We start from the raw sequence: 27,635 nt of genomic DNA on the forward strand, positions 1-27,635 counted from the left end.
CTACTATGTTTTCTCTTATTAGAGATTCCAAGAAGAGAGAACATTGCCTCTGGCGATGACTAACTGTGACGGTGGGATGGGGAACAGGACAACTGCTAGCTGTGTCTATCACGGACCCAAACCTGCAGACTGCAGCAGATACCCGCAGATTTGGAGAGATGTTCTGCAACCACCATACTCTTGTGTCTCCATGCTACTACACATCATTTTGCTCCTTGTATGGGATGAAGACCCGTCGTTGACGTTGGGGAAGACAGCTTTTATGTTGTAGCCACTTTGAGTCCAGTTTTTGTTGATGTGAGTAATGTTCAGATAGAGGGATGCTATTTACTATCTAGCTGCTGTCACTATGCATTATCAAATACCTACATAAATCAAATCCAGTCAAGAACATAGGGTCTGCATGGGAAAATATGTAATTTAAAAATGGAAAGCATGTAGGAACCCTGCCAATCATCTTGCATATTGATATTTGTGGCTGTGAAGAACAGTCTTAATCTATACAGTGATATGCAGGCTATCATTAAATTTTATAAAACATGTACAGTACTTGTTAGTAGTTTCATGTTTGGTTTTACCTGTAATAAATAAGGACATTTATATATGTGCCTTTTATTTACCATCACAGCATAAATGACAATGCATAACCCCTCCTAATGTGATGTCAGAAAATCTAAGTAATTATGCATGACATTACATTTCAGGGCATAGAATATTTTTTTATTCCAAAATAACAGATGTGGGACACAATCAATTAACTATTCATACTGTTTGCAACAGTAACATTTACAGTGCTGAATAATGGAGTTGCATGAATATGAGTGTGCACTGATGATGTGGCCTGCAAAGATGGGTTAGTGTTGGTGACCGGCAGCATTTAATTTAGAAATGTTATAGTGGAACCTACATAGAAAGAAGTTTTACCTGGGCACACAGACTGCCTGGAGTAAAGACATATGGAGCACTCTTTTCTGTCTGCACGTTTATTAATAGGGGCTGAGTGACATTTTGACAGGTAATCTTCTTCTAGTCTTCTTCAGAGTAAAAAATACTTCAATGTTAGACTTTTTTAAATGTTAGTTGTACAAAATCCCCCCACCAGTTCAGCCCCACCTAACCAGCCACACCTGGGGCCCTGATTGAGCTGCACATGGGCTCAATAAAGGGTGGTTGATTGGGTGAAGCTCAGTAGGCCATGTATGCTGTTGAGAGGAGTCTGCTCTGTTCTTCCCAATTGATTGTCCATGTGCAGATGCATCGTTTGAAGTGTTAGTTTATTATAGTTAGTTCCTTTGAATATTGATTGAGTATTTGATTTGAATTAGATTTATTATATTACTTTACAGTTTAATTTGTTTTCCCTTGTTTGATCAAATCCTTTGTTAATACCTTGTTTGTCTTTTAGGCCAAATCATCTGTCCACATGATTTTCCATCATTAATCAAGGGATTTGGTTTGTAAATAAAAACCCTGGCATTAGTTCCTCTGAATCCTCATTCCACCTGGATGTCTCACTTGCTGAGGCTACACCTGTAACCTCCACCTTTACAGTTTAACACAGTGTTAGTGTCAGAGGTATGCACCTTGCTGCTACAAACTGAACATTTTCTAGTTGGAAAAAATAAGATTACTATATACTATAATTAATTGGGCTATATTTCAAAAGACAATCTGTGACGACATGTTTCCTGTCACACCTAGCCCTCATTCGCAGCTTGACAGAAAACGCTGTTCAGGCTCTGGAGATCTGGGATGTACTGGTAGTCCTTTATCAATGCTCTCCAAAACACATCCTACAGGAGAACATAAAACTGTTATTCTTTGCAATTCTTTTAAAAATCAATGCTAAAACATTTTAGGTTAAAATATTGACACGAGTAACTGGTGAGCTGCAGATGATGTAAACGTTTGTAATACATGTTATCTCTTCTACTTCAACCTCTGTCTAGTCTGGTCAATTATAGGACAAGATACACTTAGCCTACTGTAACACAGTCTTGGGGTTTGTCTTCCTTGTCTAGAATGGACACAAGGCCACTACTGCAACAGCAGCCTTATGTGCAGGGTGAGAATCTAGCACTGCAGCTAAATGCTGGTGAAATACTAAAGTGGCTGGTAGATTTAAGACGCAAAATAATTAATTTCCCACTCTGGTAACGTCCAACGGTGTTAGCTGTAGCCTAACACCAGCAAAGAGACAACTTGTGTGATGACAATTCATTTAACACTAGCCGGTTGCCAATATTGACTGCATCAAAGATGTAGCAAAGTAGTATTACTATTACTATTAAAACGATTATGAATTATATTCGCTAAACATTATCTCAACAGACTTACCAGCGGCTTCGTTCTGTGATGCGTTTGTTATGGTTTGTTCACACTTCCTATACGTCCTGTTTGCGGGAATATCATTGGCTGATTCAAGTCATGTGACGCTAAAACGAGCATTTGATTGGTTTTTGCGATAGCACTGCCATAACGTTTCCCTGATCTAATAAGTTACGTTTTCATTAAACTGCGTTCGATTTGAGGCTGCCAACAAACGGAATCGTGTTCAGAAGAATTTTATTTAGTTCATATGAAAAAAGCATCTAACCTCAAAATGGGGATCGATCATCTCAAAAACGAAAGCAGATAGCAGCCTTCGGCCCCTCACCTAAAAAGGAGTTCGGTCAATCTGCGCTCGATTGCTCTTCCTCCTTCCTCCTCTTCCTCCTTGAAGGACCCGGATGGCGCACACACATGTTGAAATTTTTGAACACAAGATTCTGAAAATTTTGAATTGAATTTTGAAATAGGAATGTGGAAACTGAATAATTTCAAAGCAAATAAATTCAGTTTAAAATTATGCTATTCAGATTCAGTTTTTCAACTCACATTAAAAAATAAAAATTTCAAAATATAAAAGCAATTCAATTTCAAAATGAAAAAATTCTAATTCAAATAGAGCAATTCAAATTCAAATAGAGCAATTCAATTTCAAAATAAAAAAATTCGAATTCAAATAGAGCAATTCAATTTCAAAATGAAAAATTTCGAATTCAAAAAGAGCAATTCAAATTCAAAATGAAAAATTTCGAATTCAAGTTGAGCAATTCAAATTCAATTTGAGGTGGCACATATATCAGCCCATAGACTTCACACATTATTAGAGCGATATAGCTCATTTTCAGGATATAAGATCAATATGGACAAGAGCGAAATACTCCCCTTGAATAGTTTTGACTACAATGGACTGGAACAGACCACACCCTTTAAATGGTCATCACAGGGGTTCAGGTATTTAGGTATAACATTGGACAAAGATTTGAAGAACCTTTATAAGTTGAATTATTCCATTTTAATTAAAAAATTGGAAGAAGACCTGAATAAGTGGATAGATCTACCCCTATCGTTATTGGGAAGAATCAGCTGTATCAAAATGAATGTCTTACCACGGTTAATGTATTTATTTCAGTCTTTGCCTATACCTTTACCTGGCCCTTTCTTTAAACACTTGGATAAAATAGTAAGAAAATTTATTTGGAACCACAAGACTCCAAGAGTAGGATTGAACAAATTGACATGGGACTACAGCCTTGGAGGCCTTCGTCTCCCCAACTTTAAAATGTATTACTGGGCATCACAAATTCGTTTTGTTTCCTTTTTGTTTGAAATGGATCCAGCCCCATCTTGGACCCAAATAGAATTATTTGAATTAGGTGAAACTGTTCCATGTAACATCATATACAAATTGAATTCCAAAAGTGTCTTAGTCAAAACAAAGAATCCCCTCACTATACATTTAGTAAGAAATTGGTGTGAAATTCGTAAATTTTTTGGCCATCAAACAGACCTATCGCCCAAAACACCGTTATGGCAAAACACAATCCTTCCTATGATTTATGAAAGTAAACTATGTAAGTTTTGGCATGAAAAGGGAATAACCCATTTAGAAAACTGTTATATTGAGGGGACTCTTATGTCATTCGAGGAGTTGAAACTTACCTACAACCTTGACAATAAGCATTTTTTTTTATATCTTCAATTAAGGGATTTTCTTAGGAATACGCTTGGTGATCAAATGTCCTTGCCGGAGCTATTCAGTGTTGAACAACTACTCCATGATAACCAAGTTTCATACAAATTTATAAGTAGAGTGTACTCACTGTTAATGGAAAAGTGCCCTAAGTTGAACATACATAAATCAAAAGAAAGGTGGGAGTCATGCTTAAACACAACCATAGATCAGGCTCGGTGGGAAGATCTGTGTCGAGAAAGTGTGTGTTCCACCATCAATTCAAGGTTCAGACTTATTAATTATAATTTTCTTCATCAGCTTTATTATACTCCTCAGAAATTACATAAGTACAATAGTGCACTCTCAGAAATGTGTTTCAGATGTGGTACAACAGAAGGTACATTCTTACATGCCACTTGGTTATGTGTGAAACTACGGCACTTTTGGAATGACTTGTGTGACACCATGTCCTGTATTACAGGGGTCTCTTTTCCTTTAGAACCTGAACTGTGTCTACTTGGCAACTTCGCAGATTTGAATCTTAGCTCCAATAGTATTAAATTTGTGGAGATTGCACTTGCAGTCGCAAGAAAGTGTGTAGCTTCAACTTGGAAATCAGACTTCCCTCTCTCCTTGTCAAAATGGTTTTCAGAGATGAATAAATGTATACCTTTGGAGAAAAGAACCTATGTTCTGAGAAATAGATACAATCAGTTCATGAATATATGGCAACCGTATATTAGCTATATGGACACCATTAATCTGCAACTGATTGATCCAGAATTGATGTAGCACATTCTAGCTGAAATATGTATACCCAACTAATACTCTCTCAACGCAAAGTCACTCATATTATGTATTTTGTATTGTTTTCATGTTTGACTCTGTATTGTAGGGCTTCCAGCCATATGGTTGGAAACGGGGTCCGGGCGCTAGTCCGACCTCCCGCTAGTCCGACCTCCCACTAGTCCGACCTACACTGCCATAAATTCGGCTGTGTCACCAAGCCGACCTTAGGTTTAGGCGTGGGGGGTGGGAGAGGTTAGGTTTTGGGTTAGGGTCTGGGGGAGGTTAGGTTTAGGTGTGGGGGTGGGAGAGGTTAGGTTTTGGGTTAGGGTCTGGGGGAGGTTAGGTTTAGGCATGGGGGCTGGGAGAGGGGAGGTCGGAACAGCGAGAGGTCGGAACAGCGACATGGAACCGTTGGAAACAACTATTATATTGACCGTGAACTGTGGTGAGGGAGGGGTGGGGGGAGGGATTGGGGAATGTCTGTTGAATGTAATGTAATGTTATTTTCTTGTCTAAGTTTGAAAATAAAAAACACTTTAATTCATAAAAGTGATTTCATGATCAGCATCTGCATTAGCTAATGATTTGTGAGGATATCATTATGTCGTGACTTTACAATATGTGGCAGAAAACTATTAATTAATACATAAGTATGTCATCACTTTACTATATGTGGCACAAAACTATTAACTAATACATAAGTATGTCGTGACTTTACTATTAATTAATACATAATGATATAGTCACTTTGTGAGGCACAACACTATTAACTCATACATATGTGGTTCTTGGCATACAAGCCATACATCCAGTGTTTGAGGTCTGTTGAGATGCACAGTGAATACAACGTCAGAGAATGGGTTTGAGTTGGTCTGGTTCGGGGCTAGTAGGAGCTACCAAGGTGGGCTACTACACGCATAGCCTATATCAAGTCAAGTTTATTTGTATAGCACATTTCATACACAGAGGCAATTCAAAGTGCTTCACATAAAATGGTTGACAGGAGAATAAAAGAGCATCAGAGCAGCAACATCGGAATGATAGATACAGCTGCTGAGAGGTTCTGGAGGAGGTCTCGGCCGGAGGTGTGGAACCCAGGCAAGGTGAGGGGCAGGGCGGGTAGGGGTTGGGTGGTGGTAGCGGGGCTGTCCTGGGTGTCTGGGGCCGGGAGAGAGGCTCTTAGCCTGGGTAGTGGTAGGGGGTGGCTGGCCTGCTGGGTCGTGCATTTAGACACCCGGTAAGATAGGCACAAAACACCGGCCACATGTTCTGTGTCCCTGCAGTGGACCAAGCCTCGAAGAGGAAGGAATGCCCATGATGAACGAGGTAATGGCGGCTAGTAAGCAGATGCGTGGGGGCTGGGAGCGGCTGGGAGAGGTTAGCCGGTCCCCGTCACGCTGCACACCGCCTCGCTCAGCTGGTTCTGCTTGTGGGCTATCGGCATAGCGGACTGTCGGCACTGCGGTCTGGTAACGTTAAAGTTCCGGTTGCAGGGAGGCTGAGGGAGCTGGATGTCGATAGTGGTAATTAACACATGAATTACGGTATTAATTAATAATAATACTAAAATATGTGTTGATGAGGAATTAATCCATGATGATATAGGCATAGCCTAATTAATTAATAGTAATTCATATACTGTATGACTCAGTGTGTTCATCAAACATACCTTTCATTAGTTGATGATGCGGTAAGCATCAATTACTGGCTTAATTCATCATGAGTTAACCATCATTACATGCACATGTGTGCACCAGTATTGTAAAGTGTTACCTGGATGTCTTAGGTCAGAGGTTCCCAAACTTTTCCGACCAAGTACCACTACGTACCAAACCAAATCTCCCAGGGACCACTTCCACTGCGTAGGCCAACCCCCCCCCAATAAAATTAGCTTATTTAACCATGCAATAGCAGCAGAAAGGCTAAATAACAACATAAGGCTACTAGCTGGTTCAAAGCGGACACACACAGACACACACAAGACACACACACGCACGCACGCGCGCGCACGCACACACACACACACACACACACACACACACACACACACACACACACACACACACACACACACACACACACACACCTGCCAACATTAGGCTGTGAAAAAGAGGACCCCTTTGAAAATGTTTTTTTCCCTTGCCAAAATGTTGCCTAACTTTGGAGTGTTATTTAGCTACCTTCCTGACAAGCTAAAATTCACTCTGGCTTTAAAACTGAGCCTGCTGCAGCCTCTGAAAGTAAATGTTCAAAATTTTGATATTTCCCAAATATCGCGATATTTCCGAAAATCGACCCACTCCGGCTACTCTACTACTACTACTACTACTGTCTTAGGTCATCTAGTTTCATGTGATAGACTTCACTCTGGCTTTAAAACTGAGCCTGAGCTGTAAGAAATATGCCTGTTAAGTTCACAACAAAATCCATGCTAGGTATAAGTATCATGTTGGCTTAGGGAAAAATAGCACCAGCAGACATTATCATCATTAATAGACCTTAACCAAGGAGAAAATGTTACTTTCATCAAACCATCTGATGCTGTCTATGGTGGCCTACAGTAACTTTGTCTTCATTGCCTATTCGTGCAACACATCGTGATACATTAGGGCAATATGTCCCTTTAGATTGTAGGAAGAATGGCGCTGTCAACACTTCTCCGTTTTTCAGCAACTTTGATTTAATACCTGCGACTTCTCAGTTGCATTTGGGGTTGCAGGCAAGCATGGGATGATGGGGGAAAAAGGGGTTTTGGCCACGGCTTCTGGGTAATGTTGCTGTCAAATCATGCCCACATGGAGCTTTGAGGGTAGTACTGCAACAAACTTGAGCTATCATTCAGTGATTCACAATCCTATACACTCCAATCTCAAGTTAAAAGTGTCTGCTCCCCACTCCGCTGTCCAAATCCCTCTGGAGCTGCATCACTGCACACTTTACCAAAAAAGTGATGGATGAATATTTATTAGCATGCGTCACTTGGTATCATTCTCATGCACATTCTCAAGAGGTACACTATAACTCGCAATGGAATTAAGTGCGACCTCAGCGGTAGATTTATTTCAATAGGCTAGTTTATGCATTCACTGCGTAGCAATTTGTCAGTCCGAGAAGTGTTACTACATTTCACATTCTACTACCCTAGTTCCAGACCCGGGTGACATTACCCTCACTAGGGGACCAGGATTCATTACCTTTAAATCTCTCTCTAAGGTTATAGGGTAAGCAAACATGACATTGTCCATGAAATTGAAACAACCGGCTGGTCCTTAATCAATCAAATTGATGGTTAATGTGCTGTATTCCCAGCAGCACAGGGCGTTCCACGAGCATAAATAACAGATATTCTCGCAACTTTTAATTCCCAGCATATCCATATTGCATTCCTTCCTGATGCCCCAAGGGTAAAGACTCTGCAGTTTTATCATGAATAACAACAGCAGCAAATATGCGGCATATTGAACAGGCATGCTGATTGATGGGGTGGTCGATGAAAATGATCAAGCAAATACAAATTTTAATTATACCACTACTAGGATATAATTCTCCTGGACATGATTTATCTAAATTAAAGGCTTTGAAAAATTGGTGCACTTTTTTAAAATATTATTTGATATTGTTTAATATCATGTCACAGTGGAATGGCTTGTTAAGTATTCACCCAGAGTTCAACAACAGAAAGTGGCATTATCTTAATTTAATACAGTACAAACTTATGAACTTAATTTGATACAAAAGGTAGGTTCAGCCAAGTAATCTGACTGCTCAGAGATGCATTCCAGCCATGCTATTAATTCCCAGAAAAGCACCAGTAGCCATGCTTTATTGTTTTTTAACACTTGTGATGAGCAGGAAGTGATTTCAGTCACTAATTTTTCCTGTTTTGATTTTTTAGTCTTATTGTTAAGGTAAGATCTGTTGATGTAATTTATGTGCTCTCATCTAAATGATTTAGCATGCAAAAGTACTCAGGAGTCGGGAGAGGGAGTCAGTTAAAGTGACTGAGGAGAATGAGATGTTGCTAGCTCAAGAGAAGGAGTTAGACCACACGTGGGCAAAATACGGCCATGCGGCCCGCGATGGAATTGCAAACAAAAAACAAAAAACAAAAAACAGTGCACCTGAACGCAACATGCAAGATACCCGCTGAATAAGTGTCCAAATGTTAAATGTCATTCTGGCCAATACTCCACTTCCGTTATAACATTTCAGTCTGGAATATGGAATAGGCTATCTTTCAATAATCTTTATGATTAAAGGTAATCTCATGTGTAAGAAATGACTGTTCTACAGTCATTTCTTGCGGCCATGGGGCCTGAGGCAAAATGCGGCCACAGGGCCGGACTCAAAGAAAAACAAAACGACCCCAAAAAAATTCAATAAAAGGCAGAATTATGTTAATAAATCTCATCTGCTACAGCCATTGGATTTGTATCACTATTATATCAGGAGATTAACAAGAAATTACCAATGACAACGGGAGAGAGGGTTAAAAATAGGGAGACTCAGGCAGGTATAATCTCCAATGTGTGGACCTTCGCTTCCTTGATGTAAGTCAGTATGGCCCTCAGGAAAAAAAAATGGCCCACCCCTGAGTTAGATGCTGGAAGAGCTTGTGAGAAATCAGAGTCAGTAGCTGAAAAGAGCAGTTTTGCATGGCCAACTTGCTGGGCATGCTAGTGACCAGCCTATGTTGGTGGTTTTTGCTGGTGTACACTGGTGGTGTCATGTCATGTCATGTCATGTCATATTCTGTATTATGGTTTTGGAAAATGATAATAAATCCATATATATATAATTCCTAGAATTAGAAAGGCACATAGACAAGGCACAATTGCACTTGAAGATCCGGTGATCTGGGGCGGCATAAAAGAAAGGGGGAATAACAGTTTCCCCAAGATGCATAGCGGCAAAACGGTTTTGGAACGCTGGTGGTCACCAGCAAGACCAACAAGTTAACCAAGAAGCTGGTCTCAGCAGCAAGACCAGCAAGAAAGTGACCAAAACCCACAACCCACAAGACAAGGTGGTCCACGTGCCTTTTTTCTTGACAAATAATGCACTGCATGTACAGTGGGGCCCATCTGAAAACACCAGTGTTGTCATCAATCAGTCCTCACTCCTCAGTGACTGATATGATCATTTTTGCTGATTAGCTTAAAACAATTCTATCCAAAGTTATTTGTGCTGATTACAGTGAGTTACAATGAGTTTTGTGTTGTTGGGTGTATGAGCATGAGTCAGTGTAAATGCTCACAAATTATTGATTAAAATGACCATTGAAGATAAACGTGGTGGGTGTGAGCAAATATGAAACTATTGTGGTGGACACTATCTAGGGGAAATAATTCACCCCGGAACTGTGGGCGGGGTTGGTGGTGTTCCGGCCGCTGGCCGGCTATATTTTGGGGTTACACAGGAAATGAAACAGTGTTGTGAAATGCTACAAGCTAAATACCTGTACCGATTTGCTTTGGTGATTAAAGTGGAGTAAATCAGGATCGTGCCTCTGTCCTACCTCCTCCGGCACTACACTATATTGATTTAGACAACGCATTAGGCCCATGTGATTTATAAGTTTAGGACCATGGCTATGGTCAGGTGAGGCACCCCAAAATGAAATTTTGCTTGTGCCCTTGAATGGTCCAGGGGTGGCACTGTCCTTCTGTCAGGGTGAGGGAACAGTAATCAATACACATCACCGAGCACTTTGGATTTTTTCTAGATTTGTCAAAGCAGTCATGGCTTTGTAGTTAACACATGTATAACAAATGGCACATGGGGATGAGGATACCAATAATGCCAGAAATGGCTCCTTTAGAAGATCTAAATTGATCACCTCTGCCGACACAGGGTGTTAAAAATGGCTCCAGAGCGGCAGATCACAGCTTCCTTTCATATTTCATGATGAAATACTTAGTAAAAAAATAAATAAACACCTACCTGTACTTTGTAGAGGTATAATGCTGTGATTTTAGGGCAGCGATAATAACTAGTATAAATGTATCTAACGTTCATGTTGCTTTTGATGGCAGCTATTAGTTAAGGGCAGAGGGATGAGGCTTGTTTATGAGTGACGCATGTGTCAAGAATAGATTCGTTTTTTCCCTCTCTTTTAGATTAGTTTGTGTTACTCACAGCTTTCAATTTCCAGGGTGCAGTTCTGTTCGTCAAGAGGATACCGCCTCAAGTCCATCATGCAGGCAGCGGTCGTGGTTATTCTGGAAAAAAGAAGAAGAAAAGAACAGGGACATCTAGTCTTAGTGCCAAAATACATGGGATGAGGACATATGCACTGTAACCTTGGTCATTTGTCTTTGAAGGCAATTTTATGGTATTTCTGCTTAATTTGACGGTGGGAAGTAGAAGAGGCAGAGAAAGGTCAAGAGAAGGACATGAACTGCATCCAAAAATGCAGCAAGTGGACGGCTGAGCCAGCGGTATAATAAACCACAGTTATGAAACGTACTCAAGCCATAGCTCTTCAAAAGTCATTCTTTTTGCAGTTGTTTTGTGAAGACATGGAAGGGGAAGCGGTACTTCAATAATTCACTCACTAGATTTCTGCCAAAATATTCTAGAGAATATTTTGGCAATACCACCTTTATTATCTCAATAGGTTTCAATGAAAGTAACGCTGTGAACTAAAGTTACTTTGCTGAATGCATTTTGCATTAGGCGTGCTCAAAGACATTAATGCAAAATTAATGTAGCACATTCATTTTCTCTACCCGCTCAAACCTTTTCAGGGTCATGGGAGCTGGAGTCTATCCCAGCATGCATTTGGCAGAAGGCAGGGATACAAGCTGGCTAGGTCGCCTCTCCTGTAACTTAAGGGAGGGCCAACACAGATAGACAGATGATCACATTAATATCTATAGGCAATTTAGAGTCTCCCATCCACCTGACTTGAATTATGTTTGAAATATGAATGAATATGGAAGTCAGGCCAGGGATCAAACCCAGGTCCATCTTGCTGTGAAGCAACACTGTTCCCCATTGAGCCACCAGGATTTAATGTTCACACAGGCCCTGTGACAATCAAATTCATGGTGTCAATTTGCACCCAAAAAGAGAAGAAAAGCAAAAGACAATGGCCCTACCTTGAAAAATGTGTTTTACGTTCATGTTTATTTTGTAGCTTAATGTAAGGGCTAATGTACACCGCCTCCGGAACAGATGCAGTACGGCTCCGGTACGGCTGCGAACAGACCCACACTGATGTAATCTGTCAGACGGATGCGGGAATGCGGGATCCGACAAAATACAACAGGTGCGTAATGTTTCCGTACCGCATGTATCGCCCATCAATTAACATGGGCGAGAGTCGATCCGTCAAATTTTGCCAGAGCTGCAACGCAGCCGTATCGCATCTGGTGTACATTGTCTCTAACAGGGTTTCCTTATGATAAAATCATTTGACATTACTTCCAAATCCTGTAAACATAACACAAACACAACAATGGTTGCAAGTTTATAGTTTTTATAAACATGAAGAAAAAAGACAACCATTTGCTTTCTTTAATGTATGCAGGTTTATCCTACTACCTTATTAGGAAGTCGCGACTTGATGTACGTCACAACAATATCCCGGAAAACCTCTATCAGCTCTATGCACACGAGTGGTGAAGGTCTGTGAAATAATGATGATTTTGATTATTTGATTCTAACATTCTTGGGGAGAATTGTGGAGAGTTTATTTGAATCACTCTCTGCTCTGAACCTGTATGAGATTGTCTGGATGTGCGTTTTTATTGCTACTTCCTAGAAGTGAATTTCTGCCAGGTAGGTTTATAAATGATGTATGCATAGCAGTATATTCAATTTCACTAAATCAAGTAGCCCAGGAAAACAGCACTGGCCACAAATTATACATGTAGGAGCCTTTTGCACTGAAGGGAGATATTTACTGGTGCAGCACATTTGAGTAATTACATGTGTGCTGTTCATACCAGCTGCTATGTGTTCATCATACCAGCTTTCACTCGCTCTCTGCCCTCCTGTGTAAATGAAATAGAAACATTCATTTTCCACTCATCATCTCTGTGTCAGAAGCCACCAGCATAGTCACTGGGGAAGTTCCATAGTTTATGTTGCAGTGCATGTTACAGGATGACCAGAAGTGGTAGTGTATAAAGATTTACCAAAGCACATTTTTACATTTCGGATAATTTATGTTTGATGTTTTGGCCAATGTGACCGATGCTGCAGCAGTCTGCTGTGCCTTTGTTAAATGTAGCGAAAATCTACGCGTACAGAATGAGTAATACATAACGAGCTGTTTGCATTATATTGCTTAAAGACAGAGAGGGCATGTAAATTGGTCAGGGGGGCCTGAACAAACTGCTGTCTGAGGGTAATTGGAAAACAAAATATGGTCTACTAAAGTGGACTGGGTCAGATTAACACACAGGCATGTGGGGCTCCTGGGCCCATGATAGTAGAAGGCACCAGAAGGTTAGAGAAAAATTAATAAATAACAGCTTCATTATTTATTATTTGCAATGACACTGAGCTGCATTCTGCTGCACAAACATTAAGCTACCCAAGCTGCATCTGTCCTGCTTTACCGTACAGTATTAAGCTACCCAATCTGCATCTGTTCTGCTTTACCGTAAAGTATTAAGCTACCTAAGCTGCATCTGTTCTGCTTTACCGTACAGTATTAAGCTACCCAAGCTGCATCTGTCCTGCTTTACCGTACAGTATTAAGCTACCCAAGCTGCATCTGTCCTGCTTTACCATACAGTATTAAGCTACCCAAGCTGCATCTGTTCTGCTTTACCGTACAGTATTAAGCTACCCAAGCTGCATCTGTTCTGCTTTACCGTAAAGTATTAAGCTACCTAAGCTGCATCTGTTCTGCTTTACCATACAGCATTAAGCTACCCAAGCTGCATCTGTTCTGCTTTACCGTAAAGTATTAAGCTACCTAAGCTGCATCTGTTCTGCTTTACCGTACAGTATTAAGCTACCCAAGCTGCATCTGTTCTGCTTTACCGTACAGTATTAAGCTACCCAAGCTGCATCTGTTCTGCTTTACCGTAAAGTATTAAGCTACCTAAGCTGCATCTGTTCTGCTTTACCATACAGCATTAAGCTACCCAAGCTGCATCTGTTCTGCTTTACCGTAAAGTATTAAGCTACCTAAGCTGCATCTGTTCTGCTTTACCGTACAGTATTAAGCTACCCAATCTGCATCTGTTCTGCTTTACCGTAAAGTATTAAGCTACCTAAGCTGCATCTGTTCTGCTTTACCGTACAGTATTAAGCTACCCAAGCTGCATCTGTCCTGCTTTACCGTACAGTATTAAGCTACCCAATCTGCATCTGTTCTGCTTTACCGTAAAGTATTAAGCTACCTAAGCTGCATCTGTTCTGCTTTACCGTACAGTATTAAGCTACCTAAGCTGCATCTGTTCTGCTTTACCGTACAGTATTAAGCTACCCAAGCTGCATCTGTCCTGCTTTACCGTACAGCATTAAGCTACCCAAGCTGCATCTGTTCTGCTTTACCGTACAGTATTAAGCTACCCAAGCTGCATCTGTCCTGCTTTACCGTACAGCATTAAGCTACCCAAGCTGCATCTGTTCTGCTTTACCGTACAGTATTAAGCTACCCAAGCTGCATCTGTCCTGCTTTACCGTACAGCATTAAGCTACCCAAGCTGCATCTGTTCTGCTTTACCGTACAGTATTAAGCTACCCAAGCTGCATCTGTCCTGCTTTACCGTAAAGTATTAAGCTACCCAAGCTGCATCTGTTCTGCTTTACCATACAGTATTAAGCTACCCAAGCTGCATCTGTTCTGCTTTACCATACAGCATTAAGCTACCCAAGCTGCATCTGTCCTGCTTTACCATACAGCATTAAGCTACCCAAGCTGCATCTGCCCTGCTTTACCGTACAGTATTATAGGGAAATGGGTAGTTTGACGGTAAGGTTGCACTGTGATATCCACTCCAACAAGACTTGCTTACTTGACGCCAAGAATTGCTCAGTTGTTTTTTGTGTTAGGATAAGTGAGTCCAGCTGTATATTTAATGTTGGGGTCATAGTGTAGAAACATATAGCGCCATCATTCAGTCATATTCTATGTCAGTGGCTTTATATAGGGCTTATGCTAAAGAGCACTTTATACACAACATAGCCTATTAACTAACGTTCTACAGGGAGAGCATCAGCCCTGCTGAACAGCTGTGCATTTACCATAGGTAGAATAGTTGTATGCATCAGAATAAACAAGAAGCCAATTTTGTGGTAGCCTACAGTAGGCTACGTTATACACAAGACAATACAACAAACAATACAATACAATAATTCTCAAATCCACTTGACATCAGATGAATCACTCATATACTAACAGCAAATACGGTTTATTGATGTCTAAACACTATAAACTGTTACCCTCTGCTGACTGACTATGCGTTTTTGCACCTGCTCGTGGGTGAAAACAGAAGTGGACTTCCAGGGTGAAAAAAAGAAATCGGCACCGCAGCAGCGCCGCGCTTTGCATGCAGGACAGTCACGGTGAATTGGTCCCATTTTGGATGGCTGCATCTGTATATAGCCAGCATGTGCTACTCTCTGATTAAAACGGGTTATGTCGTGTCATGTTCAGGGGGATACGAGGGGGGGTTGGGGAGGATTTTGTATTGTTTTTGTGTTTAACTCAGGCAGGTTTATGTTTTGTTTTGTATTCCTTGTTTTCATAAAACTACCAGTCGCCAAACTCTGTTATATGTACTGTATGTGTGCTTGCTAACGAGATTTTTTTTCTTGTTTACATACTGTACATGTATGTCTGGGTCTAGAGTTCATATGGGGAGTGAGGAGGTGACAATGATTTCTTGGAACGTCAAAGGGTTTGGCCACATTGTAAAGAGAGAGAAGGTCTTCAGACACCTTAAATCTTTGTCTGCTGGCATAATATTTCTGCAAGAAACTCACATTAAGCTCATCAGCGCAGGCTGAAGCGTAACTGGGTTTCCCAAGTTTTCCGATCGCCATTTACATCTCATGCCATAGGTGTGGGCTATACTTTTTTAGAAAAAACATCCCATTTTAACCTACTTCTGTAACTACTGACCCGTTTGGCAGATATATTTTAGTCTCTGGCACTATAAATTCATTCCCACTAACCCTACTTAACATCTATGGCCCAAATATAGACAACCCAAATTTCTTTAAGAAAGTTTTTAATTTACTCCCTGACATCAATAATTCGAATATAATAATCGGTGGCAACCTGAACTGTTACCTAGATCCATATTTAGATAGGCTATCCTCATATCCGCCCCCAAACATCTCATCAGTACAGTGGGCTGTACCACGAATGCTGTATAAGAAGATCCAGGATCTGTCCCTTGATCTGGTTTGGCTAAACCAGATAATTGCCATCTAGCTGGATTCTAGTTAACTCGTACTTCGAAGGTAGCTCGCCACTCGTTAAATGGAACCAGGTTTTTCTAATCAAGCTGAGAGCTCGTGCACATGAAAATGCCCGTGCACAGGAGCTCGTGCCCGCAAAAGAGGCGTGGTTCTTAACAACTGCCGACTGCTCCAACTTCTACAGCGCCAGGCACGCCTATTTCCTCATTCATTCAAAGCACAAATCGTGAAGCTTTACTACTATGTCAGAATGAAAATCCGCGTTGGATATTATTAGTCTGTTCCCGAGTGACTGTCTAAAGTTACCACTTTTATTCACATCAGTAATTTCTTTGAAGAGCGGTTTCTGCCTCCACGTAGGCTATCTACGGCAGCTCAATTCACCCTCTCAATAAACTCAATATAACCTGCATGTCTATTTCCAAAAGCCGTAGCCGTTTTTAGACTATTTAGGCTCAATGAATAATAATGATCTCATGATGTGTTTGGTCGCACTGATGGAATAATTCCTATAGGCTAATAGGTTATCAATAAAAAAATAATGATAATAAAATTAAAAAAGGCTGCTGAACTGAATCGACACGGTACGTGCGGGCATAGATTTCATCCATAAAAATAGCCTATTTTGTGGTCACATATAGGCTATTGGCAGCAGAGTCGCATATCTCCATATTTCATACAATGACTATGCTGGAAATAATATGAAGTTCAATCACATCATACAGGCCAAAAGCAACACAGTTGCAGCTGCAAAATGCAGGAGTAGCCTAGATATGAATCACAGGCGATCCCATATTAAATTGCTTAGATATTAGTAGGCTATTCTGACATGTATGACCATGTCCAACCCAACGTCAGCCTCAGCTCCATTGCGCACACGGCACCGTGCGCTTTGAAGATGTTTATGTAACCTTTTTATGCCGGTTTAGTGATATTTCTCCACTCACCATGCAGCTGCAATCGACCGGCGGGGTCAAACAACGTATCTACTTGATACAAAAATTTATATATAAAAACATATTCCAAAGTGGTAAGTAGGGCTTAATTTAAATGTAGCCTGCAACAAGTGCAAGGCTAATCAGTCCTCGATTAATTCAACAGGAGCCTTTTTTTTCTTTTTTCTTTTTCTTTTCTTTTGAATGCAATGTATTTTTCATATGGGGACCATATGAATGGTGACTTGCTGTTTCCAGAGAGCTGATTGGTAAGCAGGTGGGTCTTTCATGGGTTTTGATCTTATCCTCTGAACTTAACCTGCTACAAAGCAGGTTAGCCGTAGAGCATAAGTTGCTATGGTGATCTATCTCGGTAAGAAGTTAACTAGCGTCGTGGTACGGCAAACCTAGGGTTAAACCTGAAGTTACCTCACTAAGCCACTTATCTTATATCTTATATCTTAATCTTATATTTGGAGGATTCAGCATCCTACTGACAGAGATTTCTCGTTCTACTCCCATGTCCACAAATCCTACAGCAGAATAGATTATTTTCTAATAGATTCTCAATTAATCTCCTATGTCAACAATACGAAATACCATAACATATTGATTTACAATCATAGCCCCTTATCGATGTCACTAAATCTCTCTCTTCCCAAACAAACGTACTCTTGGCGTTTCAACCCCTCCTTGCTCGCTGAAGGGAAATTTACAGAATTTACAGAACAGAAATTTACCACCAAATTAAAACATTTTATGGAATTCAATGATAACGGTGAAGTATCAGACTCCACACTATGGGAAACATTCAGGGCTCTATTCTCCCACAGGCCATCGGCGCTATTACGGGCCTTAACCGCAAAAAAACGTGCCTTGCGCCTGTTTCGGCAAGATAGCAATAGGCTTTAGGCTGCCAAATGCGCTTTAGGCCGAATGGGCGTGGCGCAGTCCCAAAGTGGGCGTGTCGGCGCTAAATACCAGCCTAGTGATATCTTGGGACCTGGCCTACATTTAGCGCTTTGCGCTTTTGAAAAGCAGGCCTATTCTGCTTCTTCTCTGTCACCCTTCTCTCTCTCTCTCTCTGAGTTCCCAGCATGCATTGTGTTTCTTCATTTCGCTACTAAATAGCCACCAAATGAGCCAAAATAGATATAAAAGGTAGTTCTAAATTAATGTGTAATGGTAACACAGCCTGCCATTGTCAACATTTCAATATTGGACCAAATAAAACATCGAAATGAAAACACCACCCTATGTGAAACATATATGTCCTCCTGGGCCTATATATACCCCTTGTCGAGTTAACGTGATTTAGAGAAGTAACAGCGGAACGCGCTTCTAATGGCATCTGCTATACTGTGATGTCCCTCCAATAACTTGGCCCTATTTCACATTTAGTTTTACAATAAAAACACATTTATGCAATGACTTGACATAATGTAGGGTATATTTATGTGCATCATCCTTCCTGCAGCAGGCGAGAGAAAATTATATCTTTCTGGACAAACTTTCACCAATCTAATAGGCTATATTTTTCTAGCTGATGCATAGAACATTATTTTCACTTTGATCTTGCTATAGTGTAGCGTATTTACATGCTTGCAGTAGGCTATTTAAACTGCAGTTAGATTGGTTTGAGAAGCATCATAATATGGAATAATAGCCGATATATGGAGACAGACGGGATGAAGGGAGGTGGGGGGGGGGGATCAGAGGCTTGGGTTTCGTCTGGTTTTGCGGGATCACTGGAATTGGAGCTAAAAAGGCAAGCGTGCGATTCGTTTATTGCACTTATCCAATGAGCATGACGGTGCATAATTTTACGCCTAAAAGGCGTGGTTGTAATGCTTTGGGCTGCATCTAGCGCCAGCACGACGATATCAAGTGCGCCTGTCCACGCCCACTGCTTTGATCTGCGCCTGCCGCTCGGCCTAGAAACTGCGCCGATGCAACGATAGGGGCCAAAAGGTTGTCATTCACGGGGATATAATCTCATATGAAGCCGCTGCCAAGAAGCAGAGAGAAGGGCGACTATTGGAGATTGAAAATGCTCTTTCCACCCTCAAAGAGGCATATCAGGTCTCAAAATCCTCTGAAGATTATAATAAGATATTGAAGCTAAAAATCCCCCCTCCCAAAAAGGGCACTTTGGCATCAGAGGAAAACCTCACCCACCTCTGCACGTGCCTGCTCAAATATTTTTGTCTCAAACCTCATTGTACAGGCACTCTCCCAGCACCCACTAGATTACTTTTTGCAGGAGGATGGTGCAGGCTTTACTGGCATTTGCAAGATAAGTCCAGTAAGGTTCCCAAGTCTTGGTCGGGGAGTCCCAGTACCAGCCCCAAGTACTGAACTCTGGATAATGTGATGGACAGAGATTACCTGATTCCAGTAGGAACTGGCCTGCAGCAGTGCCCTTTTGATATGGTGAATCAGTGCAGCTTGGGTGGCGTTGCCGGTTTGGGTGCCCTTGCTTAATCATTATAGAGAGGCAAAGTGGAACGTCACTTCCTGCTTCAGCACTGTACCAGATATTTTCATTTCATTTTTCGCCATTTATTTTCCCATAGACATTTGTAAAATGCTTATAAAATAGTTGTACTTTGTTGAACCAAACGGTTAAGCTAACGCTATAATCGGGAGAGACCATAGAACATTTCACTCGGACCAAAACTTAAAAAAACATTTAAAAAATATTTTCTTTAAACCCGCATTTTTTTACATTTTGGTCCCAGTGAAATGTTATGCGATCTCTCCTGTTTCTAAATATATCTGTACCATTTGGTTTGAACCAGTAAAACAATTTTTATACGCATTTTACGAAATGTGTATGGGAAAATAAATGGCGGATGAAAATCTTTGGTACAGTGCTGAAGCAGGAAGTAGGCGGTCCCTTTGCCTCTCTATAGCATGGCATGGGCTACTTCTGGGCCAAATGTGGTACTTTTAGACTGATTTGCGCAAATTTTGCCTCATACAGTATCTCCCTAAGGCCCTGGACTATAAACTGACTGATTCTGTATCTGACGCTGACCTATGGACTGTGCATATCTGTGTAATAGCATAATAATAATAATAATAATAATGATTGGATTTATATAGCGCCTTTCCAAGTGCTCAAAGCGCTTCACAGAATCATTATTTGTTCACACCATTCGTACCGGTGGTTCTTAAGTGTCTTGCCCAAGGACACAACGACGGCAGCTGGGAGGGAGCGGGGATCGAACCGCCAACCCTTGCGTCATTGGCCGACCCGCTCTACCTCCTGAGCTAAAGCATGCACCATGCACTTTGCTATGCTTTATACTGTGCTATGACATTTCACATAATAACTCATGACCATGAATGTCTTAAAAATGGCTGACACTCCTCTTCCACGCCTCTTCCCAGTGCGCCGAAGCCCCAATGGGCCTAACGTTTTATAGCTCACAGGGAAGAGGCATAGAAGAGTGGCAGCCATTTTTAAGACATCCCTCTGACAGTAGGGACAGTAGTATTATAAAATCTCACCTTTGTGTCAGAGTCTGACACAAAGGTGAGATTTTATACTTTATTACCAGCGACAGCATGTGGCTGGTATTATTTTCACCTTGTGAGTCTGTGTGTGTGTGTGTGTGTGTGTGTGTGTGTGTGTGTGTGTGTGTGTGTGTGTGTGTGTGTGTGTGTGTGTGTGTGTGTGTGTGTGTGGTGTGTGTGGTGTGGTCTCCGCGATAGCGTCACAACCATGCAAGATGACGCACTCATGAAATTTTACAGGTGTGTTTGAGATCACAGTGAAGGCCGACTTCAGAGATGAGTGTGGTTTAGCAGGATTGCGGAAAAACCACTCGGCCAATTTTTATGAAACTTGGTGGGAGAGTGTAGCAGGGGCCAAGGAAGAACCCATTACATTTTGGCGCGCGTCCGGGGCTAGGGAAAATGGGCTGTAACTAGGGATAGGAAGGTTGTAGAGAGTCGGGATTTGAGGTGGTGGGTAGGGGGAGTGGCTAGGTTTATCTGGGTGGTAGGAGGGTGTGTGGTCAGGGAAGGGGCGGGGCCAAGGAAAACGGGCTGTCGCTAAGGATAGGAAGGTCATAGAGAGTCGGGGTTCGAGGGGTGGGTAGGGCTAGGGGGAGTGGCTAGGTGTATCTGGATGGTGGGAGGAAGAGTGGTAAGGACAGTGGCGGCGCTAGGGAATAGGGCTGTAGCTATAGGTCATAGAGTCTGGGTTCGAGGGGTGGCTAGGGGGAGTAGCTAGGTGTATCTGGGTGGTGTGAGGGGGCGTGTCAGGAAAGGGGCTAGGGAAAAGCGGCCATAGCTAGGGATAGGAAGGTCAGAGAGAGTCGGGATTTGAAGGGTGGGTAGTGGGAGTGGCTGGAGGGATGTGGGTGTGTCAGGGTTCTGATCCGACTCAAAATTTGCATAATAGCAGACTGGAGTATTGGCCTTGGCGGAGGTATTGGCGGAGGTCTGCACTCTCCAAGTGCACTTCTAGTTGCAAATACTTTCAAACAATAGGATTTACTCGTGTAACAGAAAAGGATTGAAGGATTTCAGGAAGCTTATCAAATTGGCAAAATTTGGTCTGGAAACCTTGCTCGTCCCGCCAAGATTTTATACACAGATTTGTTTAAATAATGGAACAACTTGGCATGGCGTTCCATTAAAAAACTGGCAGTGGCACTACACTGTGTGGGTGCCAGTCCCAACGGGGCTTTTCTGGACTAAGCAAGTTTATGTCCTTTAACCCTCTCAGTGTCACCTTCCTTTAATAGGCTTAGTAATATTATGACAAATGATGAAAATGCATGCTTGCTTTGCCCTACAGGTGAGCACAGCTACATGTTGCTACATTTGTTTATTTAAACGTATCCCCATTAGCGGACGCCTGAGCGGCAGCTAGTCTTCCTGGGGTCCAATAGAACAATATACGTGACACAACAGGCAGACAGTAAGAAGGTACACAAGATAAAATGCACCGATAGAACATAATAAAAGCATGTATCACAAAAAAACACAAATCTTACAATAAAAAGAGAAAAAACATGTATCATAGAATAAAAAGAAATGTAAAACATGAGATGAAAAAACAAGAGATAAAATCCAGTTAGAATAAAATGAAACAAATTATCAAGGTATGTATGTACTCAAGCTGTACTGAGGACTACAATTTTATTGTGTGAGTGTAAGTAGGGTCTAAGATTTATTTTAAAATTAGCCTTTCCTTTGATGTTCCGAATATCACTAAGGGCTCTATCTTCCCGACGGCGGTAATTTTGCATTAGCGCCCGTTTTGCGCTGGAATAGCGCCGTGCAAAGCCCTAATTGTGGGCGTGTCGGGCCGCTGCGCTTCACGTCATCTCAGCGCAAACCCCGATAGGCGTGTTTATGCCCATATTAACAGGATTCACCACAAATTGAGATCACTCCCCTTAAAAGCCACAGCGTCACCGCCTGCACATCTGTGACAGGCAGCAGCTTCCCTCTTGCTCAGTGCAAGCAGAGTGACAGAGAGAGAGAGAGAGAGAGAGAGAGAAAAGAGAGAGGGAGAGAGTCAGAGACAAGGGGGGAGAGAACGAGAGAGGGAAGAGAGAATTGGAGGATGAACCAGTTCGGATTCGTAACGAAAATTGATGCTTTTGTAATTAGTAGCCTTTAATTAGTTGTTTCGCTCATATAGGCTATAACATACACATTTAAAAATATTCGTTTCTTTAATAGGGTAGGGATGTGTGAGATTTTATTTCAATAGCCTATACCAGAATTGTCCACTCGGGTTAAGCTATTGTTGCATGGTGCAATGGTGCAGGGAGAGAGGTTACTGTATACTATCAATGGTTACTGTATAGCCTATACTGGCCGGTGTTGTGTCAGAGAGTGATTTGCTGCCAGAAAGTGATTTCGATCCACGGGACCACGCACAGCGGTGCCTCGGCAGTGCCTCTATGTGCACCGACCCCCCCGGCCTGCCTACCCGGCCCAGCTCGGCCCACCTTATCCGGGGAGACCCCCTTCAGGACACCGGCACACTAGCCGAACACACACCACCCCTCCCCGCGCTACACACAGACTCTCACCCCACCAGACCATCGCTCCCCTGGTAATCCAATTCAAAACGCAAATCACTTTTTCGCACAAAACCATGACAAACAAATTCTCATTGTTAAATCAAGGTGTGTTTTTTTCTGCAGTGCAGGTTAGTTGAAAATCAACGTGGCATTCCGAGGAGAGAAGAGTGTGTGCAGGCGCGAGTGGAGAGTGACATCCATGCCGTGCGTAAATGGATCCAAGCAAGGATTTCCTGCACTGCACGGAGATGTGGAGACTGTCTGCACTCAGACGTATGTCTGCGTTTGTGCTAAGACCAGCTATTTCCTGGCGTTAAAATTGAGAGCACCCAAGGCGATTTTTTCTAACACATTGCGCTGTAACGCCTATTTTGGAACGGGCAACTCCCAAACCTCTCTTTGCGCTCGACACATACCGACGGTATCTTCCCCACAGCGCTAAATGACACTTGATAGGCTAGAGGCCCACCGACACGCCTGGGCCACGCCTACACCTGTGTCATCCTGTGTCATAGGGCCCTAGGACTGTTCCAGGATACTATCGCCCTATAAAATACCACTTTTTTCATATAATTGGACTTAGGTAAAGGTAATCAATCCACCTCTTGGCCCTCTGGTGGCATGTGTGTGAGTACTTGAGCTGTAAACAATGTAATTATAAAGAAACTTAGGAGTCTGAGTTTGAGTAACTCTATGAAAATATGTAAGTAAGTTAGCAGATAGTCTTTCCTTAACAATGAGCCAAGAGAGACGTGCATGCATGTCAACCACACTAGACCTAGGTGAGCAGCCCCGGACTAGTCTAGCTGCCTTGTTTTGGGCTATGTGTAGCTTTCTGAGTAGACCATTGGATGCAGATGACTATACTACAGAGCAGTAGTCTAAATTACATAAAACTATAGAGCAAACAACTTGACGAAACAACAATGATGTGAGATAAGGTGAGCACTCCCGTGTGATGGCAACCGCTCTGCACATCTTGACAACCACCTTGTTGATGTGATCGGACCAAGACAATGTACAGTCAAGCCAGAGTCGTAGAAGCTTTACAGTTTTTACTTGTTGTATGGTTTGACCCTCAATCTGTAAATTCAATTTGGGATTGTGTGATAATCTATCATTAGAAATGAAAATTATGCACATTGTTTTTGATATATTAAGTATATGTTTATTTTATTATTGGGGGCAGGGTGGCTCAGCGGTAGAGCTGTCGCCTCACAGCTATAAGGTCCCGGGTTCGATTCCCGCCTGGGACGCTGTGGGCGCCAAGGATGTGTCCCCCCCATATCCTCAGGTGCCCACTGCCCAGCTAGGCTATCTGGTCAAAATGGGCCCCCTTGTGTGGAGTTTGCATGTTCTCCCCGTGCTCCCCAGGGGTTCCTCCACACAACATCGGTATGGACCCCCACTAAAAACATGCAGAAGATCGTCATCTGACCAGTGACGACTACAACTGAAGTTGGTCCCCGGGCACTGTACACAAGAAAGCTGCCCACTGCTCCTGGCCTGCCCACCGGAGGAAGGACAAGCCTGGATGGGATAAATGCAGATACTATATTTCACCGGCCACCGTCAGCATGAGTGTGTGTGTGGCCGCATGCATGTGTTGGGTTGTCGTGTGACAAATAAAGACGGGTTTGTCCGTCTAGTACAGTGGTTCCCAACCTACGTTACGCGTACCGTAGGTGGTACTTGCGCCCCCTGCTGGTGGTACTTGGAAGGCTCTGTGATTTTTTTTTTTTTTTTTTTTTTTTTTTCAAAATCCATGGTGGTCATTAGTAGTAGTTTTCAAACATGTGAAAGTGAAATAATAATTATTATTATTAATATTATTGGCAGTGTTTCTCAAGGTAGGTGGTACTTGCGCCCCCCCACTGCTGGTGGTAGCCTACTTGATCCCTGGAATCCCAATGTTTAAATTATGAAATAAACCCAACTTTAAAATCAATTGTAAAACATGTTTATCTATCAAAATAATACTACGAATGAAAATAAACTTGTGATCATTGAAATTGAGGTTTATTTTGTTGTCTTGAGATTTAGAAACAAATATTTGTTTCTGACGGACACTATACCTGTTGCGCATGCACAATTACCTGCCCGCCCCGCATGGTTACACAAGTGGTGAACAAAGACGAGGAGGGATGCTAAAGTGGATCAAAATGGGAGGGAATCGTAAAAGAGCTGTAGTAGAGGAGAGCAGCAACGATGAAGCACAAGGAGGTGAAGACAGCAGTCAACCCAGCACAAGTGCAGCTGCTGCAGGTTGCACATAGGCTGCAGGTTGGAATAAATTTGCCTCCTGCGTGAACTGTGCATAGCTGAATAGACTGTATTTTAACGTCGGTCATATGGTGGTACTTGGAGAGCCAACTACTTTCTCAGGTGGTACTTGGTGTAAAAAGGTTGGGAACCACTGGTCTAGTATATTCTTCTTCTTATTTGATTTTATCCAGTTATATTCACCTTATGTTCAGACCTTACAGTGGGCCAAATTCTTCCGGGTCCTTTTAACACTTCCGGCGGTCACGGTGCAAAATAAGAGAGTTGTTTTTGGAGCGGACAGTGCAGGGGTAAAATAAAGAACGTAGCCTAGGCTACTACTTTGAGCCGGTACACAGCAAGCAAGCGAGTATCCACTGTTAGCCAGGTCAGATAACGTTATCGTCGACAATAACGAGCACTTTCTTGTAAAACATACCTGGACTCCAACAAAGAAAGCTTCAGATAGTTGTCTCTCCTCCGAGGCAGCGCGAGCCACTTACGTCAATAAAGACCCGCAGACGTTAACGTAATTCCCTGGAATGCGAGACTTAACGAGCCAGTTACATGGCGTTGCATTCTTAGACATTGCCGTTTGCTTTTATTTGGTATGTTACATACAATTGGCTAAATTATTAGTTAATTCAGAGTTTATGATATTGGAGCAGCGCAGCCATTTTTTATTTTATTTTATTATTATTTTTAGCCGGAAGTTTTGATACAGCCACACAACTGGGTCAAATGGGCGTGGCTACATAAGGTGAATATAATGCTATAACCTGACTCTGCCAGATGGGGGCGGTATTGTTTTCACAACACCACACTATATCTGGGTATGCTTCCGTGGACGAACCATTTGTCTATCACCGCCTGGGAGGGATAAATGATGTAGGAGCTCTGCACTGATCAGGCTAATAGGCTAGGCTAACATAACAACAAAAAAAGGGGTGCAAACATTGACTGTTCAATTCACCATTCAAAAGAAAGAAGAAGAATAACTGCAGATGCCTGACTGAGGATGAACGCTTAGTGGAGGTAGGCCATTTTGGCTGTTTTTGCATGTTAAATGTAATGTTACCGAACGTTACCAACATTAGCGAGTTAGCTTGCCACCAGTTAACAACTGTAAATTTGGACATGTGATGAGTACCGTTAACAGCGATTAATAACACGTATCGTTTGTTTCTTCAAGAGACTGATCACTGATGACACCCAACTGATCTGATGACACCGAGCGGCAAGCACCATGGACGGCTAACGTCATGGAGACACAACCGGCACAATGCTCTCATAAAAGGCTTTGTGAAAATACTGTTTTAAAGTGTTGTAACATTAATCTCCATGTACATGGCTTATTATAAGTTACTCTTCTGTTCTCCTGAGATGTATAACGTTAAGTACATATTGTTGGTGATCTGTTAGTTGTGTCGTTAACCTAGGATCATGGCAATAACAGCCAAATGCGTTGATACAATATAACAGAGATGGGCACTTGAGACTTGGACTCGAGTCGACTCGAGTCCCTGTTTTGATGACTTGTGACTTGACTTGACAAAAACATAAATGACTTGAGACTTACTTGGACTTGGATGTTAAAGACTCGAGACTTGACTTGACTTGGGAGGTGATGACTTGGATGACTTGTTTGTGTTTGTCAGTTTAAATAATGAAATAATAATGTAACGTTGTCCAAGTTTCTCTGTCTGTCCGGTATGCGTCAGTCAGTGCATGGCGAGTGCAAGCTGCCTGGAACGGCATTACAAAACAATTTATTGAGAGGAGCGTGACGGACAGCCAGTCATCCAATCACAACAATGCCATAAGGAGGATCATGACTGAGTCATCCAATGACAAATTGTCATTCAGTCATGCTCCTCCTTATGGCATTGTTGTGATTGGATGACTGGCTGTCACTCTCACTGGATTGCACACGGCTGAGATATTCTGCAAACAGGCAGACGGGACAGGAGTGGAATCTAACAACGTTTGATGTGGCTGTCACTATTTCACTGTTTAAAATGACGTGGACAATAAAAAAAAAACTGAGAAGCAGTTAATAAATAAAGATATTTGACTTTTGTTTGATTACATTTATTTCACTGAATATCAATGATTATAACACAAATTCAATTCGTCATACTTTTTGAACGGGTTAGATACTGTAAATTGCCCAATAAAAAAATTGGGGAAAAAGTGACTTGACTT

The 27,635-nt window shown here is 42.0% G+C and overlaps 1 protein-coding gene across 1 annotated transcript in view; it reads right to left on the reverse strand.

Annotated features, from left to right (window-relative positions):
• The window catches only part of gabrb4 (gamma-aminobutyric acid type A receptor subunit beta4), a gene marked incomplete at both ends in the record, with an annotated part of 168,057 nt that overhangs the window by 20,304 nt on the left and 120,118 nt on the right, over positions 1 to 27,635 (reverse strand). Inside the window, one exon of the mRNA XM_083635183.1 lies at positions 10,928 to 11,010. Coding sequence (XP_083491309.1) covers positions 10,928 to 11,010 — 83 coding nt within the window. The remainder of the gene's footprint in view (positions 1 to 10,927; positions 11,011 to 27,635) is intronic.

This window comes from Poromitra crassiceps (assembly GCF_964638095.1).
Source record: "Poromitra crassiceps genome assembly, chromosome: 1".
In the NCBI taxonomy this organism is placed as follows: Eukaryota; Metazoa; Chordata; class Actinopteri; order Beryciformes; family Melamphaidae; genus Poromitra; species Poromitra crassiceps.